Genomic DNA, 18,987 nt, shown 5'->3' with positions numbered 1-18,987 from the left:
GTTTCACAGTGATTTTAGTTTTTTTCTCTGTTATTTTATCAGAAGTCTTGTAGTTTCTCAGAAGGGGAAAACACCCACCCAGTAGGTGGCTGGTGGTTCCTCACCCCAGCCCCTCACCTCCGTTTCTGACCCTGCCCATAGTACATGAAGTTAAAGAAATCCTTTCTGTTTAAAAATAACACCTATTTATGAGGAAATAAAAGGTGATTAACCCCTCGGAGTGAGGCCGGTGACACGAAATAAAGGATTATCTGACCCATTCAGCGTGAGGCAGGTACCAGAGGAGCTCCCCTCACGGCTCCTGCCCTTACGGGGCGGCACCTCCGCGGCAGCGCCCGGCTCCGAACACCCTCTCCCCGGCTCCGAACACCCTCCCCGGCCCCGAACAGCCCCCTGTCCGCCCGCTCCCGGGGGGCGACGCTTCCTCGCCCCGCGGCGGCAGCAGCGGCGGCCCGGGCGGGAACTCGTGTGCGCGGCCGCGGGGCGGGCGGGCGCCATTACGGGAAGGACCCGCGTCCTCCCCTGAACAAGGTTCCGCAGCCGCGGGGCGGTGCCGGCGCGATGTCGGGCTTCAGCCCGGAGCTGATCGATTATCTGGAGGGGAAGATCTCCTTCGAGGAGTTCGAGCGGCGGCGGGAGGAGCGCAAGAGCCGGGAGAAGGTGAGTGTGTTCCGTCTGACGGGCCCGGCCTATCCCCCCGCCATGGCAGCGCCTCAGGGACCGGGCAGCGCTCTTGTGTGTGAGAGGCATTGCGTTAAGTGCTGCTGCTACAGCTGTTGGCTGCTGTCTGTTAATATCTGTGCAAAAATGCCAAGTAGCTAACTTCAGTTTGTAAGGGTCATTAGGTACTTGTAGAGCAAGTTGTTCACGGCGGGGTCCCCCTTTCAGAAATGAGCTCTGGGGATCACCCTCCACAAGTGCTCCGAAGACTGGATGCTCTTGCACTGCTTATATTCACATAATTACTACATATACGTTACACTTTTTGGAAATTTTGACATACAATACATCTATACTGAAAAATAATTGATGTTATAATTTTTTATTGATTACAATACATCTATTAATTTATTAGTTAAATATAAACCAAGCACTCTGCTTCTAAACAATGGATCATTTAATCTTCTGTCTCCCTCTTGTCATGCAGAATGATTTAAAACTTGAAAGACATCCCCTGTTTTTGCAGGTGGTCAGAAAGCATTGATCATGTCAATTGGCTAATGATGGGTATGTCTTTTGTAACTTAATCACAGCAGACATCAGTTTAGCAGCTTCTCTTCACTGGAGCAGTGAGCAGAAGCAAGTTTTGATATAAAATCATCCAGTGTGTACTGGTACTGCTCCCCCACCATCTTCTGTGTGAGATCCGAGAGATCCAGTTTGACTCTTCTTGGTAAGGATTGCAGCCTCTGGGCAGCAATAAATGCAGGAACACCCAGCTTTTTAGAAGTACGCAGAGGGAGCTATTATGAGAAATTCTGTATGCATGATTGGAGTGTTGTAGTTGGCTTGAGCTTTATCATCTTTATGTCAAAACGATTTTCTGTATTTCCTGGTCTTCAAGAGAGCAAATTCAGCAAACTCAGCTGTCATGGAAGGACAGGTGATGCCCTAAGGCAACATTCTTGCTGCTTTAACAAGTGCTATTTTGAGATTTCTTTTTGTATTTAAAAAGGCAGGCTTCTTAACAGGATTTGTCACACATTTCTAACTTTTTTATGATTTTAATACAGTCAACCATGTCATCTTATTGCACTGTAATGCCAGATAAGCACTGGACTAGTCTCTTCAGTCAAAAATAATATGAACAGTCACCATCTGAGTCATTGATAAGAGCATAAATGTCTTGAAAGCAAGTAACACTGGGGTTTCTTCATTTAAAAATACGGTTCTTATTCCACCTGTTTCACTGGCAGTGTAAAAACTGGAAACCCATAGCCAAAATACTAATTATAAATATTGGAGGAAACAGGAACGAGGCATGTTGTAAAGCTCACAACTGGTATTGTTGGTGTGATAGGATGGCGACAATGCATCTGCCGAGGAAAACACTGAAGATGTAGAGGCTCCATCTTCATCCAAAAAAGCATCTGGGAAATCCCAACAGGAGGATGAAACTGATGGTGAGTGTTAATGTCATAATTGGAGTAAAAATGTAGTTAAAAGGCCATTGAAAGCACTTGCTCTTCAGTAGCTGACTTGATAAATACCTGACTGCTCCTTTGGAACCTGTGGGTATTGAAGCACATTGTCAGGATGTATATCTTCGTAGGATGTTCATAGCCAGAGTTTTAACTTTGTTCAGTGTTTTTAAGGGGCTGGGCCTGACGAATTAGTCATGTTTTTCTGGGAAACCCTCCATTTCTCCCCTCCTGGCTTCTTCACCACATGGTCTCAGTTATTTACTCTCTCGAAAGTAACAAATAATTCAAAGCTTTTAACTTCCATGGAAAAGTCTTCTGCCTGTTTTGGTTTTGCTTTCTTCGTGCTCATCTCTTTTCTAGTCTTTTGCTGAGACTTGAATGTTTCAGAATATTTGATTCTACTGTGTGAGTGTTGCCACCTTCCGTTGACATCCAAAGTGAAATAAAATATCTAAAAAGAGGAATTTCTTTTTTCTCTGTGTTTTTTTCTCCTGCTTAGTTATCCTTTGGCCTGTTTAGAGTGCCTACGTTTATTTCTCTCAATTTCTGCCCTAGCAAAATAAGCTTAACTTCCTTGCGGTTCCTACCTAACACGTGCGTCAGTGGTGCCTCAGTTTTTGAAGGTATGGCCGTACCTCATCCTAAAAGGACAGAAAATTAACACTGCAAATGTGGTTAGAGCCACATATCTGTGGTTCTTTATTGACCTCTTCTTTTTGCTGATGGATCTGAAATACTTCCAGTCTGCTCTGTGTTCTGTCCAGTCCGTTACATGTTTTTTCATGCACGTCATCTTTATCTAAGAAAAAACATCCTGATAGATTCGTGTGACCACGTTACTTCTGCTCTGACTGCAGGGAACACAGAAGTCTCAAGAGCACTCAGAATCAAGGAAGCATTGATAATGTTTATTATTGTTTAAAGAGCTGTTATTAGAATCTGAGATAGGATATTCAGAAGAAAACTGTTGGCAAAGGTCAATGTTAAAATCACTTTTGACACACGAATCTTCAGAGCTAACCTGTTACAAGCTTCAGATGATTCCTGCAGCTGAGGAGGCTGAAATAAAAGGGAGAATAAATTAATAATTAGTTTTTTTAAGACGGGGGAAGAAACGTCTTGATTTTTAGAAGCTTAATATCCAAGTCAAAATAAAAATAACAAAATATATCCAAGTCAGAAACAACCAACCAACCCCCCAAATAACCATAAACTCAGGTGTAATACCCAGTTTCCTCTTATGTAGAGGCAATACATGGAAGATTTATTTTTTAGTGCAAACTTGATACTGTGGTTATTATTTTATCAAATCTTTAGATGCCCAGGCCCACAGCTGGAACCTTTGAACACTACGTGTTTTGATATTTTGCATAGATCTAGACTTGGGGGCAGTTAAACCTGGGTTAACTTAGTAATGACAAGTTGTAATTCAAAAATCTGAAAATGTGTATAATTACATGCTTTAAGCATATTTTTGGGGAATATGTAGCATCATATTATTATTTATTTTAAATAATGTTGTTTCTTTTTTCTGGAGAAATGTGAATTATTTGGATTTTGCATTTACAGATGTTAAAAGGTACTTATTATCATGGGTAGAACGGTTACAAGATCTTCTGTTAATTTAGTTCTAAAAATTATCTGCTGGATTACTGTTTAGTATAATGTTCTGCTCACTTAGCCTCTTCAGGTGAAAAGCTTTATTCCAGCCAGCCAGTTCAGTGCTTGAAAATTGCTTAATATGCTTCTCTTGCATGGATTGAAAAAAATGTTGAATAAGCTGCTGCTTCGTTCTGTGTGTTCCTCCATGCTTTCAGTTCAAATATCCAGAAAATGTTAGAGGCTGGGGTATACTGAAGCTTGGTGATGAATAATGCAGAGTTTTAAAACCAAAGAGGTTGTTAATAGTTTTTCTGCATTTCTGCAGGCCTTTATGCTTACAGGATAGCCGTTTCAAGTGGGCTGCTAATTATGAAGGGTTCTGTTTTCTCTGCACTTGTCCCGATAAGCAGCGTGTACTCTTGATTATATCATGAACCTTTTTTGCTTCTTTCTCAACAAGGAGAAACTTCAGATGGCGTCAGTAAATCCGTTCATCGGGTCTTTGCGTCCATGCTTGGGGAAAATGAAGAGGAGGAGGAGGATGAAGAGGAGGAGGAAGAAGAGGAAGAAGAAACTACTGAGCAACCTACAGCTGGAGATGTTTTTGTGTTGGAGATGGTACTTAATCGAGAGACCAAAAAAATGATGAAAGCAAGTATTACACTTTGATGTAACTTCCCTGTTTCTCCTGAAGCATAAGTGCCAGTTTGTGTGATTTTAGCTACTTGCTGAGAAACTTGCCTGAAAATAATTCTCTGTAGGATAATACTGCTCCTGTTGGCATTGCCTGTCTTCAGTTTTTAGAAAATTGCTGTAGGCTACTCTTGGAAAACTTTCAAAAATAATGAAGTGAGTTTTTCCAGTGCCTGAATTGTGCTTGTGTTGGATATCAGAGTTACTCTGTCAGTTATGAAAATTATCAGATATTTTGGTCAGTCATTGTAATATCACAGGTACTTAAATAACTTGTTGTTAGGCTGTGTTAAGCACAAGCGTAACTGATGCCTCCTGAATCTCTGCACAACTGACTCCTTGGTAGCAATAACATCCCTCTTCCATTTAGGAGAAAAGACCCCGCAGCAAACTGCCTCGTGCCTTGAGGGGTCTGATGGGAGAAGCCAATATCAGGTTTGCTCGAGGAGAACGTGAGGAGGCGATTCTGATGTGCATGGAGATCATTCGACAAGGTATGTCAGAATGGTAAAAAAAATTGGCTTTAAGGATGGGGTGAAACTGCCACGTGCATCAGGAAGATTCAGTGGGGTTTCACTGGGCGTCAAAATACTCAGGACAAGGAATGTCACTGCATAAGTGGTCTGGTATTAAGAATGTGTAATGTATAGCCTTCATTATTTTGCTTATAAAAAGCACCTCGCGCCCTAATTCTGCAGAGGCCTTGGCCTTTGTTAACTTTATACAGTTTGCTTTGTAGAACCAAGGTGTAAACATCAGCATGACTTCCAACGTAGAATAATGGTGTTAGAGTGGTGTTAGATTGTCTGTTGTTAGATTCAATCAGGCTGCTTAATAATTTATAAAAAGGTATCGGAATCCTGTCCGCAAGTTTTTTCTAAATTTAAACAAGCAATGTTGATGTTTTGTATAATTCTGCTATTTTTGTTTGCAGAAAGGCAAGCTATTTGTTTTCAAGGTGGTTTGAAAACAATAATTCTTAATTGTGCTTTTTGGCTTTACACAGCTCCTCTTGCTCATGAGCCATTTTCCACCCTTGCCATGATCTATGAAGACCAGGGTGACATGGAGAAGTCGTTGCAGTTTGAACTGATTGCAGCTCACTTAAATCCGAGCGACACTGAGGAATGGGTTAGACTTGCAGAAATGTCACTAGAACAGGACAACATTAAACAGGCCGTTTTCTGCTACACAAAAGGTAGCGTAGCAACCATTTAAATATCTTAGGATAAATGTTCGGTGCTAATGGCAATAATTTTGTTTTCTTCTGCTTTCTAGTTTGCTGTGATTCTAGTACCTGTGTCCAGACTTTGGTAGAAGATTCCTGAATCTTTAATATAGGATGTCCTTTTCTTACAAAAAAGCTCATGCGTGTCCGTTAACATTCATCTAGGCAGGACAATGAATAGATGAAATCCATTGTTACTTTTTCCTAAAATAGGATACCAATACGCCTTTTTTTTCCTTTTTTTTGGTAGCTCTGAAATACGACGCGACCAATGTGCGTTACCTGTGGGAGAGATCGAGCCTGTACGAGCAGCTGGGGGAGCATAAGCTGGCCATGGATGGCTACAGGCGCATTTTGAATCTCCTGTCGCCCTCTGACGGAGAGCGCTTCATGCAGCTGGCTAGAGACATGGCAAAGTAAGGTGGATTTAAAAGTACTGTGGTTTGTTTTCCCAGAGCTTCTCAAAAACTGGTCATTAATAAGCTTTGCAGCTGCTTCAAGCTGGGTATGTAGCTGAACTCAAGGAATGCAGGTGTTTTTTTTGCTGGGGGTGAACCCCACACAATCACGCACCCCCTAAATATTGTGATGTTTCCGCAGTCTGACATGTGGGAATTATCCATGTGGGATCAATGCATCATCTTAGAAGTGTTGCATTTTCTCAGAGGACGAGAATAAAATGCAAGTAGAAATCTGCTTTCTCCCCTCTTATTGTAGTTTTTAAACTACTTTATATCTCAGCTTTCTCATGTACAACTTGTAGAAAGCTGTTACTGGCCTGTTTTGAAACAATTTTAAGTCTTGATCTTCGTGGTTGTGAAAAGCACCAAAAAAATGCAATTATGCCTATTGATACCTGGCTTGACGTGGGGGGGAGATTGTGATGAAAACTCCAGTAATCTCCTAATGTATTGGGTACAAAATAATGGTAATTATTTGAAATACATAAATATTGCCAACAGTTGTAAGGAAAGAAAAAAAACCCTCATTCTCACCATCTTCTGTGACTTACTCTTGCTAATTAATATATTTGCTGATGGGTAAAAAGAAAAGAAATATGAAAATCCTTTGCTAGTGTTCAAAGTACATATTGGCAGTTATCTCAAATACTTAGTATCTGATATCTGTGTTTTACAGGAGTTATTATGAAGCCAATGATGTGACCTCTGCTATTGACATAGTCGAAGAGGCCTTTACTAAACACCAGAGCCTTGTCTCCATGGAAGACATTAACATTGCTGCTGAACTATATATTTCGTCCAAACAGTACGACAAAGCATTGGCGGTATGGAGAATTGAATGTATTTCTATATCGTGTTCAGCACCTCTTTGCTGGTCAGGGTGAGCTGTTTATTTTCCTGTAGTGCTTAAATCTGGTCATGTTTCTGTAGTGATACAGCTGATCAGATACAGGTAGCTTTCTGTTAGTGCTGTAGTAATTAACATTGAAGTTAATGTCTTGATTTAATAAATTGGGGACTGATAGACGTGTGCTGTTTCAGGTTTAAAATTCTGGCATCCTTCTTCCTTCTCTAGGGTTGACATGACCTCAGTAGCCAAAAAAGACCTATGAGCTGGTTTTGTGAGTACTGCCAGCAAAGGGAATTCTCTAAGGTGAAGATTAAAAGCGTGACACTGAGTGGTCTCATGTTCAAATGCAAACCCTCATGCTGTGTCTGGTGTACTTGTATTATGGCTCATAATTTATGCATGAAGCATCAAGCATAAATTCCAGAAAGACAATACATCTTGACTCTAAGGCATCAGGATTTGGAGAAGACAGCCTATCTATTCCCAATTTGGTTTAGCAGTTTTTAACACTCACTTTTGAGGCACGTTTCTGAGTTGATTTGATCTGGCTTTGAGGGGAGAGACTTTAGTATCTGGCCATTGTTTTACTTTCCAAGGTAGATTGAAGAGATGCTAGTAGTTGAGAATTTCTCCTCTTCTTATTTGCTGATACTAAATCAGCTCTAGTTTTTTTTTTTTTTTTTTTCCTTAAAATTTTATTTAGATCTCTCTCTGTCAGTGCAAAGTATCATGAGCCTGCAAACAATTCCTCTGACCCTTCTCTGTACTTCCCATTTTAAAAATCAAACAGGCAATTCTATGTACACGGTGTTTCTGTGAGATTTATTAATACAGTAGTCTGTCATAGAACTGTTCCCCTGTTTCTTCTTAACGGCTCTCCTCGAGTCTATTCCTGTGATGGTATTTCTTGTTTCTGGATCACTGAAGCTGTGTGAGCTGGTAAAGTGGGCCTTGCAAAAATAATTAATACAGTCATCTGCTATATTCCTCTAAGGGCCATGTATTCTTTGTTTTAATGACTTAAATATTTACTTTTCAATTAATGAACAAAAGTACTAACCCGCATTGGGTCTTAGAGCAGTGGTCCTTCACCCTTGTGCATTTGCCCCTCACTGATCCCCATGGCAAGTGGATGTCTTGAACTGTCTTTGATTTCTGTTTGTTTGATCAGTTGTTCTATTGAGTTATGCTAGTTTTATTGAGGTCATGATGCTTTACCTGGTGCTTTGCTTTCTTTTGCAATCTTCTTGCTGAAGAGATGCTGATCGGATCATCTAAGTAGTCCAAAAATACTGGACAAAGGCATAAGGTGATCAAAGTCAATGCTAGTCAAATAACCTCATGTGAAATGAATGCAGCTGATAACTTCTGTGATGTCTGAAATAACTGCCTGTGGGCTGGTTACTCCGTATATCCTTTAAATCTTTAAAATGACACGAGTTACTCATCTGTTTTAGGTTATTACAGATTTTGCCGGAATTGTACTTGAAAAGAAACTACCAGAAAAAAGTCCAACCGAGGAGAAAAAAGGTAAGTAGCTAACAAGCGGTTAGCATGACCCTGCCGATCATCAAATATGGCATCTTTCTTCCTGTTACCTTTTCAACTCAGATATATTTTGATGCATGTTGATAGGATTTTCTCTTTTGAAACTTTTCAGTGTTTTTAATGAGTTACATGGCATGACCTCAGCTTTCTATAAGGAGTTTTTCTGATGTCCAATTAGCCCTGCTGACTCATTAAGGACAAGGACTGCTCTCCAGGCAGCTGGAGGCCTTTTAAAGTTCTGAACATTCCTCTGAGTGTTCACATCAGACTAGTTATTTCTGCCAGCTAAATAGCCTCTGAAAAAAAATTCCATAAGCTTATTGGCATCTATAGTCAAGAATATTAACCTTTGACCTGAGACTAATATTATTCATAAACCGTTAGAAAACATTTAAATGTTTTGGTATATATAAATCTAGGAATATTGGCTGGTAATTGAATAAAGTGGGTTGTCTTTGAGAAACCTTTTCCAATTAAACTACCAATCAGTTTTGGATTCAAAAGCAAGTAATTGTTGGCATAACTGGTGCCACTAGGGTAATCTGTTAATCTTTTTTAAAAGATACAGGGGCAGGGGTAGAAACTGAGGAAAGCCAAGAGGCAGCGACTGATGACCAAAGTCATCCCACTGCTGAATCCAGTGCTGCAGGTAAGTAACTTAATTTCTTAATTTCGTACAAGTCTATGAATGGATAATATGCTTGGGAACCAGGTTGCAATCATATAAAAATTGGGAAAGATTTCTAAGAGCAGAGAAATAGGGCTTTGTCCAGAACAGGTTTCTTGTATACTGTTGTCTTTGCTCAAAATTTAGTTCAACCCAGCCACCCACCAAAGCCAAAAACATTCTTGCAAGGTTTCCCCACTTGGAAAAGAAAATGTTTGGTTTTGTAAGAATTTATCAGTAGGTGAATAGTTACTCTCATGCTGGGTATGTTCAGAGAACGATGAATTAATCTGCATGTTGTGATTTGCAGTAACTGGATGTGGATGTAGAAGGTAACAGTGAAGCCTTATGTTGGAGATCACATTTTTCTCAGGTTATAGCAATCACCCTTGGAATGTCTGCTGGAAGAGTTAAGGTGAAGGAAAATTTAAAGTAGTTAAAGAGGTGTCATGACTGCATGTGAAGGAAACATGATCACAGAGTTTTACTGTGTGACATGTAATTTTCTGGCATTGTCATGGGTAACTACTTTGTCTCCTGTTTGAATTCTCGTCAGATTACATTCTGGCTGTGTGTTGTGTAAAGTTCTGTAGTTAAAGGTATTTAGCGATAAATACAGCCAGATCCCTGGTATACAGGACTTAGCTTAATAGGAACAAATACCTTAACACAGGGGTTTTCCTTCAGAAAGCAAGGAGAAGAGTGTACAGGTGCATAAACTGCTAAAGGAAAGCTGTATGAAGCAAGCACATCTTAAGAGGGCAAAGGCTCTGTGCACATCCTAGGGCATCCTGCTATTGAAATCAGTGCACACTGACAGCACTGGATACTCCAGATGAAATTAGGAGGATCAGAGCCAGTAGGAAGCAATTGTTCCAGTTATTGGGAAAGATACAGCAGAGGGGGAGAGGCCAGGCCCACACCACCATTTGCTTGAGTCAGTGAGAATACGTTTTCTTCACTGGAGCTGAACATGGCCTGGGAGGGATGTGGAGCTTGTGAAGTGCTTGTTCAAGCCTGTGGCTTTACGAAGAACTTCTTTATCTTCTCACAGCTGTGGAGAAAGTCACCTGCTGCATACCCGAGGGTGTTCCCATAGACATCACGGTCAAGCTGATGGTGTGTTTGGTTCACTTGAACATCCTAGAGCCACTCAGCGTAAGTAGAAACCAACTCACAAGTTGGGGGATGTTCTAATAAATTGCCAAAACAAGTAGTTTTTCCTGTCTTTGTATGGCTGAGGTCATTGAGAGAGCTGCGGAGATTCTTTTTGCTTCCCTCCCACTCCAGGAAAGACGCCCAGCAAACCTGGAATAGCAGAAATGCTATTTTTGTTCTTATAAATTATGCCTCGAGTGGAAGTGTTAGTAAAGCACAGCAAATCACAGTAAATGTGCTGTGACAGGCCCAGGACCACAGTGCAAAGTTGTTGCACACTAAGGAACTCATCTTTGCTTTGTTTTAAAGCCCTGCGAATCTGAAGACTGTTCTTTGGTAAAGAGCACTGCTCACCGATGGGCACTTGCACCCACTGGATGTGAAATGTCTAGAATAGAGAAACATGGCTTTTTCAGGAACTCTGAAATTCAGATATTTGTTCTTCACTTTTAAACTAATATTTAAATAAAGGAAGTGTAGCTCGGAAGTAGAGTAAAAATCATGGCATCAAAATGTAAGCTTCCAATAACCATATCTTAGAGAAATGTTTGCAGTTATTTAATGGTATGTGTGGTTTTTTTAAAGCCTCTTTTGACCACCCTGGTGGAACAAAATCCAGAAGAAATGGGTGACTTATACTTGGATGTTGCAGAGGCATTTCTGGATGTTGGAGAGTACAACTCAGCGCTGCCTCTCCTGAGTTCCCTGGTCTGTTCCGAGCGATACAACCTGGCTGTGGTCTGGCTTCGGCATGCGGGTGAGAAGTGGGAGCGCTGAACACATGGTACTGAGAGGTGACAACACAATGCCGAGCATTTCCAGGGACCTTTAGTGAAGATCGATGGAATTTTACATTCACCTGTTGAATCATAACTGGTATTTGCAAAACTATAATTGGAGTTTATTATGACAACCCTGTCATGGAGAATTTTCTTGTTCTTCCAATAGGTTGAAATTTACTTCAGTTAAAAACACTTTACATTAATTTAAGTGAAAGAGCGTTTATTCTGCATTCCATCCTACATCAACTGATGATGTTTTAAATGAAACTGTGGAGGCATCAGTGCATAGTTCTGAATACTTTCACTTTAGCAATACACGTTTTGGGTGGTCTTAACTGAAAAAGTATCTGAAACGTATATTTACTATTTTGCAAGCTTTGAAATCTTTTTCTGCCATGTAAGTGCATTGTTTGTGATATTTTTAGAGTGCTTGAAGGCCTTGGGACACATGGAGCGTGCCGCAGAGAGCTATGCCAAAGTCGTTGATCTCGCTCCGTTGCATCTGGATGCGAGAATCTCACTTTCAACACTTCAGCAGCAGCTGGGCCGACCCGAAAAGGCCCTGGAGGCTCTGGAACCGATGTATGATCCGGATACGCTGGCTCAGGACGCTAATGCTGCCCAGCAGGTGGGTGAAGTGTTCTGTGCTTCCAGTTTGGGATATATTATTCTGCTGAATGATGGTAGTTGTCAGCTCTATAGGACCAGGGGTTGAGACTTGCTCATCTACAGAGTCTCAGGCATGAGTTCTCGTGGCTCTTGCACCCTGACTGTTTTATCAATATTTCCCTGGTCCCACCTGATTACTTCTGGACACTGATCACTTTGCATCACCTTGATCAGCAGCTGCGACACGTGAGCTACATGGTTTGGCTTCTGTTGATTGCAGCTGATGGCATAGCAAAAGTTCTGTATTCCCTCTCCAGCAGCACCCTTGCTATAGCTAAGAGTTACGCTGAATTTCTCTGAAATATGAGAATTTGAAACAGGAACCACTGCAGGGCAGCTTAGGGAGATCTTACCTGCTGCTGCTAAGATTCTTACAGCTTCCTAGAAGCTTCTACAAGCCTGTTAGTACTGTATTGAGTCAAAACTGTTTGTGTTGTAAACTCTCTCTGTGCAAGAGGTTGAATAATGATGTTCGGTATTCTCTAGGAATTAAAGCTGCTCCTCCATCGTTCGACACTGCTGTATTCCCAAGGCAAAATGTATGGTTACATAGACACTTTACTGACAATGCTGGCAATGCTGTTGAAGGTAAGCCAGTTTTACAGCTGTGAAGAAATTAAAAGAAATTGGGCAGCGAGTTGGATTAAGTTACAAATTCAGGAGGCAAGCTAGTGGGTTTTTTTGTGCAAATTGTCTCAGCACATTGTTAGATAATAATCTTGCAGGGAGTCTGTAGCGCTGGTGTTGAGAGCAGAGAACCACTTGTGTGTGTGAAACAGTGACTTCAGCTCCGTGTACGTACAACATGCTGAAAACTAAAGCTGCTGCTTACTTTTTAGCAGTCAGCATAGTGCTTTCTTGAAATCTTGATACTGGCTTCTACTTCAACAATTTTATTTTGAATTCCTCTTTCTCTTTTTTTTTATTTTTTAATGTGATGACCAAAGAAGAATTTGTTTAGCCAGTAAATACAATGGTGGTGGGTTTGTGTTGTTTTTGTTTGTTTTTAAACAGTGAGTGAGGGAGAGAAATATTTAGACCTTGATTTTATCCATCTGGTCTGAGCCATTCCTGTTGTGTTACACTGGCTGAATAGCTGACTATCCACATATTTCTGAAACTCATACAGAAAGGCATTGTTCTTGTTATGCCTCTGTGCAAATGCTTTGGATTTCAGTATACACAGGGATGTTCCAATCCCATTAAAAGTCTTTTGAATCATTTAGAGAGTTTGTGTTTTTCTTTTGCGAAGCCCAGTTTGCAGTGGAGCCTGAAACAACGCAGAGATAACGTGTGGGGATGTTCTCTCTTGTTTTCTTGCTCTCTCGTGGCATTGTGAAGTTGCACACTGTTCTGGCACACAATGTCAGCAAGATGGATTGGCCATGAAGCTGCCTTCATCATAGGATGTGTAAATGTAACCTGAAATGCTGCCCTTCAATTTGTTTCTAGGTAGCGATGAGCAGAGCCCAGGTGTGTTTGATATCTAGTTCCAAATCTGGAGAGAGACACCTCTATCTCATTAAGGTGTCGAGGGATAAAATTTCTGACAATGACGACCAAGAGACAGCAAATTGCGATGCAAAAGGTAAACAGTTATTTAAAAAAGCGCAACAAGATGAACTCATTAGTTCTGAAAAAGGAACTAAACATTACTATTTTGCATGCTAAATCCATGCAGTTCTTGTTAACATTGCTTTATTTCTAGGACAAAGGTGGCAGCAAAAGTGAAGATAACATAACTTAAAAGAATAATCCCCATTCAAAGAAAAATAGTAACATTACAGAACAATTTAGATTGGGAAGGACCTCTAGAGGTCATATGGTCCAGCTTTCTCCTCAGTGCAAATATAATACATGTAAACCTAGAAAATCATGTTTTAAAAGTGCTATGGATTTTTTAACTAAGCCAGACTATACATTCTTAAGCACTCTTTGGTAGATTAGGAAACGTAGCTTCGATGCATTCGTGTAGTATGTTTACAACTTGAACTGCATGTATTTCTTGCCATTTGTTGCCAAGTTTTGACTGGGATTTTTGCTGCTATTTTTAAAACTGAAAAAAGCAAATATTTTATCTTTATTTTACTTGTTAATGCTGAGATATTTTTGTAAAGATCAGTTTGTTGTATGCCCCTTCTTTTTTCAAGGTTTAGCTCTGTTGTTTTAATCTTCTCAACTTACTGACTTCCATATTTTTAGCAATCTTTGCTGTTCTCACGAGTGTTCTGACAAAAGACGACTGGTGGAACCTCCTCCTGAAGGCTATTTACTCCTTATGCGACCTCTCTCGTTACAACGAGGCAGAGCTACTAGTGGATTCCTCATTGGAATATTACTCATTTTATGATGACAGACAGAAGCGCAAGGAGCTGGAATACTTCGGGCTCTCGGCTGCAATCCTGGACAAGAACTTCAGAAAAGCGTACAACTACATCAGGTAGGGGATGGAGACTGTTGAGGTTGTATTGCAGAGACAGTATTTACTACAGCGTTTACTCATTTCTTGTATACTTTTCATTCTCTAGGATCATGGTAATGGAAAACGTCAACAAACCTCAGCTATGGAACATATTCAATCAAGTGACGATGCAATCTCAGGATGTTCGTCACCATCGCTTTTGTCTCCGCTTAATGCTGAAGAATCCTGACAATCACGCACTGTGTGTCCTGAACGGGCATAACGCATTTGTGTCTGGCAGTTTCAAGCATGCTCTTGGTAATGTCATTCATGCTCTAATATTAACAAATATAACAAGTGAATGTTTTTTTCAGAGAAAGATTTATTAAAGTGATATTTTTCATGCATCAGAAAAGTTGTCAGTGGCTTCACAGTGTTAGTCTGGTGCAAATCGAAAAGAATTGCTAAGAGTTTTTGTAATAAAAATTAAGCTGGTGAGTTTCCAGTTTAGCACATTCTGCAAGTAAAACCACCTTGCAAAGATAATTAAATGCTAATGATAATAAAAAATAAGGAGGACAGAAACAGACCGAGTTAAACAGCAAATAAAGCTGGTTGGACATTTTAAGCAGGAATTTGGAAGCAAACCTACTGCTTTCAGTCAGGCCCTCCAAATGTCACACTTCAGATGTGTGGCCTCCAGATCTAAATCCCAGCAAGGACCTTGTTTGCCTTCTGCCTGATTGTTTTCTGCTTACCTTTTACAACACCATTTGCATTTTTCCATCAGAATCCAGGGAGTGCTGAAAACAGAAATTCTTCTTTCAGGTTTTTTCCTGTGTATTTTGATGTAGGTATGTTAAACTGTTTCTTTTCTTAGTTCACGCTTCTAATTTGAAGATTTTTTGCCCTTAAATTCTTAGGGAACGCTTGTCACAACAAACATCCTGATTCAGTGATTTGCTTTTAGGACAGTATGTGCAAGCTTTTCGTGCAAACCCAGATGAACCTCTGTACAGTCTGTGTATCGGCTTGACTTTCATCCACATGGCTTCTCAGAAATACCTGTTGAAAAGGCACGCTCTTGTAGTACAGGTGAGTTAGTGGGATTGTTTTACCTATAATGTCTCCTGGCTTTGTATCTTGCTATAATGTACTCTGTTTAAATAACTTAGCAATTAATATGGCATTTTTAAAGAGAGAAGTGGTATAACATGAACACAGATGGATATGCTTTTGAGTTCTAGTTAGACCCACCTGAATCTCCTTTTGGTTAATTGTAGCTTGCTCTGCTGTCTGTGTACAATGCTGACTCACACAGATGTTAGCAGCTGCCAGCTGCTTGTGAAGACACCACTGATTTCAGTCTTGATGGCTCTAGTCTGGATTTTCCTGCAGATTTTTCCTCTTGTCCTGAACAAGTGCTGTAGAGTAGAATCTGTGCCATGTGCCCTTCTTGGACATGTCTCATAAACTGCCTTGTTGAAGCAAACTTTGACTTGGAAAGTGGGGGTTTCTCCATCCATCTTTATTTTCTCTTCCCCCTTTTAGATGCCTCTTCTAGCTCTCTTTGTAAAGAACTCCAGTTTAGACTACCCTCCATTTTTCACCTGCTTTATTCACATTTTTCTTTGATCTACCAGATCCTGTTACAAACCGCAAGCTGATTATTCCCAAACAGTGTCTTGAAAATAATTGCCTCTACACCAAGTATTCTCATTACCTTGAAATGCCTTTTAATTCTTGTGGCCACTGAGCTCAGTCAGCAGAATACAGTGAGGATCCTGAGCTCTCCTGACTTTGAAAATTGCTGTAAAACTGCAGCTTGCACTGATTTTGACAAAAGCTATAGGTCCTCAGCTAGTCTAAACAAGACCAATTATGCAAGTATCCAACTTGAGACATTTTGAACTTGTAAACTTTGGCCTAACTTTAATATTTTTATCCTTTCCTTTCTGTAATCAACCTGCGTTTCTTATATGGGCTGCTATGTTCTTCTTTTTAAACGTACTTGAACCATGTCCTATTTATGTTAACACGGTTCCCTGCTTTCTCTTTTCTCCTTGCTTGCTTACTATACTTGGTATTTTTACATCCTCGCTTGCTGCTATTGTAGTTGATTGATAATTCAACATGGTGACATACACTGGTGACCTAAATGATGATCAATAGCTGCTTGTGTCTGAACCAATTACTCACGTTGAGGGCGCTGTTATCTTCTCTGATTACCAACATGGTCCCTAGAAAGAAAGTCCTCTATTTACAAGAGAGTCATCACACTCAAAGTGGTAACGAAATGCACGGGAGAGGCTGGCAACGAAATGATGTACGCCTGTGATTCTGCTAGCCATCTCCTTTAAATACATCAGCAGATATTTTAATTTGAAACTAAAAGCAAAATAAGAAGGTATAGCACTAACAGAATGCTTTGATTTTAAATTTGTTAAGGCACAGCACTGGAATTGCTGGGTATGAGTTTCCTTTCTGGTTCTGCTGGAAACTTGGCAGTAAAACATCTGCTGTCTGCAAGAAGGGACGTGAACTTGTGCTGCCGATTGCTTAGGATAGATGAATTTTTCATGTGCTTATTCAGTGAAGTTTATTTTTGCCCAGTTTATAAGATGATATACTGGTTCATTTCCCTGATAACTGGTATTGGAGTAAATATTTATACAGGGCACAAGACCATGAAAATAATATGCTTGCATTCCACAAATAAAACATTGATATATACTTCATGGAATTCAGAATTTTGTAACATTCTGACAAGTTGTAGAACGAAGCCATTTCTTGGTTTTGTGGAGAAGCGTGAACTGAAAGTTCAAATATATAGATTTAAACACTTGTTCTCCCACATATTTTACTCCCATCTTCTTCAAGGGAATGTTCATGTATGTGCATAATGTGTGTACAGGGATTTTCCTTCCTGCACCGGTACCTGGACCTGCGTGGGCCCTGTCAGGAGTCGTTCTACAACCTCGGCCGTGGGCTCCACCAGCTGGGATTGCTGCACCTGGCCATCCACTACTACCAAAAAGTACTTGAACTTCCTCCTCTCGCCCTAGAGGTACAGGATCTTTCCAACCTACGTACAAAGTCATGTCAATGCTCGTAATTTCTCAGCCGTAGTTAAAACAGGCACATAAAATCTGCATAGTCCAGTTGCCTTTAATTTGTATTTAAATCCCTGTTGGAAGCCCAAATCTGATTGCACCTGGTACTGCATTTATGCATGTGCTAATTTCCAAAGATTTATGAATTTGGAAAGTTTTACTTATAGGCTGAAGTAGTAGCAAAAAGAGTTGCAAACCAACTTGACGTGAATAAGTTACCTGAACTTTGTATCTATGACATGCAGTAAATGATAACTGCCAGTTCTATGTGCTCACCCGTGCTGGAGCAGTATGAACCAGGATTAAGAATGCCTAAGGGCATCTGAGCCACGGGTTTGCTCTAATTGATCCAGATTGATCCTAATTGACGTGTCACACGTTTACAATCTGGTCTGAAAGTTTTTGCCCAGCTTTGGCACGGGTAGGTAGAAAAATTACAAGTGTATTTGGAATACTTAGAAAAGGGGAAGTGTTGGTAAAGTCAGAAATGTGGGTGTTGGCCAGTGCTGGGAGTTCGAAGCTGCACTTGCATTCTAATGACAGAAACAACCACTGGGCACACAAACAGGAGCTGAGATAGTCCTTTCCTGTTTCATGAGTTGGCTACCTAATTTACAGCTCATGTTTGAAGCATTTAATTATATAATTCTGTGGTGATTAACAAGTGGGAACTCATTAAAGAGGGAGGGCACAAGGAATATTGCTTTTGTTTCTATACAACTGAAAACCAATATAAACCATGAATATGTGTTTTGATTTGCTGCAATTCCTACTCATGTTTCAATTTTATACTATTTTGCATAAAGATAACTTTTGAAAGTATTTTTTTACAGGGAATAGAAACCGATCAGACAGACCTGAGAAGAGATGCTGCCTTTAACTTGTCCCTGATTTATCAGAGCAGTGGAAACAGGAGGCTGGCTCAGAAAATGTTGTATACTTACGCAGTTGTTTGATGAGCTTTGTGGCAGGTGAAATTGTGACTTTGTATTAACCTTTGCATTATGTGATGCTGGGGAAAGTGGGTTCGTGTACAGCTTTTTCTATAGGTGGTAGAGACATGGCTTGTGCTGTATAGAGCTCTATGCACCTTTTCTACTTTATTTTTTAGGGAAAATCTAATGATGTGCAGTATTACAACTAGTTACCAGTGAGGTTGTTCAAGAAGACATATTCACTGGTGATGAGGGTCTTTTAATGTGTAGCATTAAATGACTATAATATAGATGAAATGGGTTTATACTAATCCCTAGAGGATGGAGAAAACAGTATTTCCAGATCTCTGTATTCAGAATTCTCTACAATTCATATTCCTAGCAGTTGGTCTATTTGAAGGAGATTGATTTCTGTTTTACTGAAATCAGTCCGACCTTTGTTCTGAACTTGTTAATAAAAATTCTGATGTTAATGATAATGTTTAATCATTCTCAGCAACCTATGTCCTACTGAATCGTGTATAGCAAAATTTAGTATAATACTATCATACAGCTTATTATTTAACATATATTGCAAATGGTCTGATGTTTTACTTATTTCTGACAGTTGAGCAGTAGCAGATGATGGTGGAAGCATGTTGCTTCCAACCCAGCAGGAAAGCAGGATGCAATGCTTTATCATAAATAAAGACTATATAGTTATGTGGTGCGAGGGCAAAAACTCATGGACTCCACA

At 40.2% G+C, this 18,987-nt stretch overlaps 1 protein-coding gene across 2 annotated transcripts; it reads left to right on the top strand.

The window, feature by feature from the left end:
* The first annotated feature begins 298 nt into the window (after nucleotides 1-298).
* GTF3C3 (general transcription factor IIIC subunit 3) lies at nucleotides 299-18,730 on the top strand. 2 transcript variants are annotated; one of them, XM_065841503.2, is made up of 19 exons: nucleotides 302-660; nucleotides 2,021-2,123; nucleotides 4,207-4,397; nucleotides 4,810-4,933; nucleotides 5,446-5,637; nucleotides 5,918-6,083; nucleotides 6,805-6,952; nucleotides 8,436-8,508; nucleotides 9,089-9,175; nucleotides 10,248-10,351; nucleotides 10,937-11,108; nucleotides 11,559-11,761; nucleotides 12,289-12,390; nucleotides 13,255-13,390; nucleotides 14,005-14,242; nucleotides 14,331-14,521; nucleotides 15,174-15,298; nucleotides 17,118-17,270; nucleotides 18,150-18,730. In XM_065841503.2, the coding sequence occupies exons 1-19, from the start codon at nucleotides 562-564 to the stop codon at nucleotides 18,270-18,272; spliced, it is 2,730 nt and encodes a 909-aa protein (XP_065697575.1). In that variant the 5' UTR covers nucleotides 302-561; the 3' UTR covers nucleotides 18,273-18,730. The 2 variants fall into 2 exon arrangements, with proteins under 2 accessions (XP_071667581.1, XP_065697575.1); XM_071811480.1 differs by lacking the exons at nucleotides 17,118-17,270; nucleotides 18,150-18,730 and having other exon boundaries at nucleotides 299-660; nucleotides 15,127-15,188.
* The last annotated feature ends 257 nt before the right edge of the window (nucleotides 18,731-18,987 follow it).

Source organism: Patagioenas fasciata, chromosome 7 (assembly GCF_037038585.1).
Source record: "Patagioenas fasciata isolate bPatFas1 chromosome 7, bPatFas1.hap1, whole genome shotgun sequence".
In the NCBI taxonomy this organism is placed as follows: Eukaryota; Metazoa; Chordata; class Aves; order Columbiformes; family Columbidae; genus Patagioenas; species Patagioenas fasciata.
This window is presented reverse-complemented; position numbering and strand designations above follow the sequence as displayed.

Excerpts from the sequence above, each read along its gene's own strand:
- GTF3C3 (XM_065841503.2), top strand. The coding sequence starts at position 562 with ATGTCGGGCTTCAGCCCGGAGCTGATCGATTATCTGGAGGGGAAGATC. Across the intron at positions 12,391-13,254 it reads TGCTGGCAATGCTGTTGAAG|GTAGCGATGAGCAGAGCCCA; the intron begins GTAAGCCAGTTT and ends ATTTGTTTCTAG. Across the intron at positions 13,391-14,004 it reads AGCAAATTGCGATGCAAAAG|CAATCTTTGCTGTTCTCACG; the intron begins GTAAACAGTTAT and ends CCATATTTTTAG.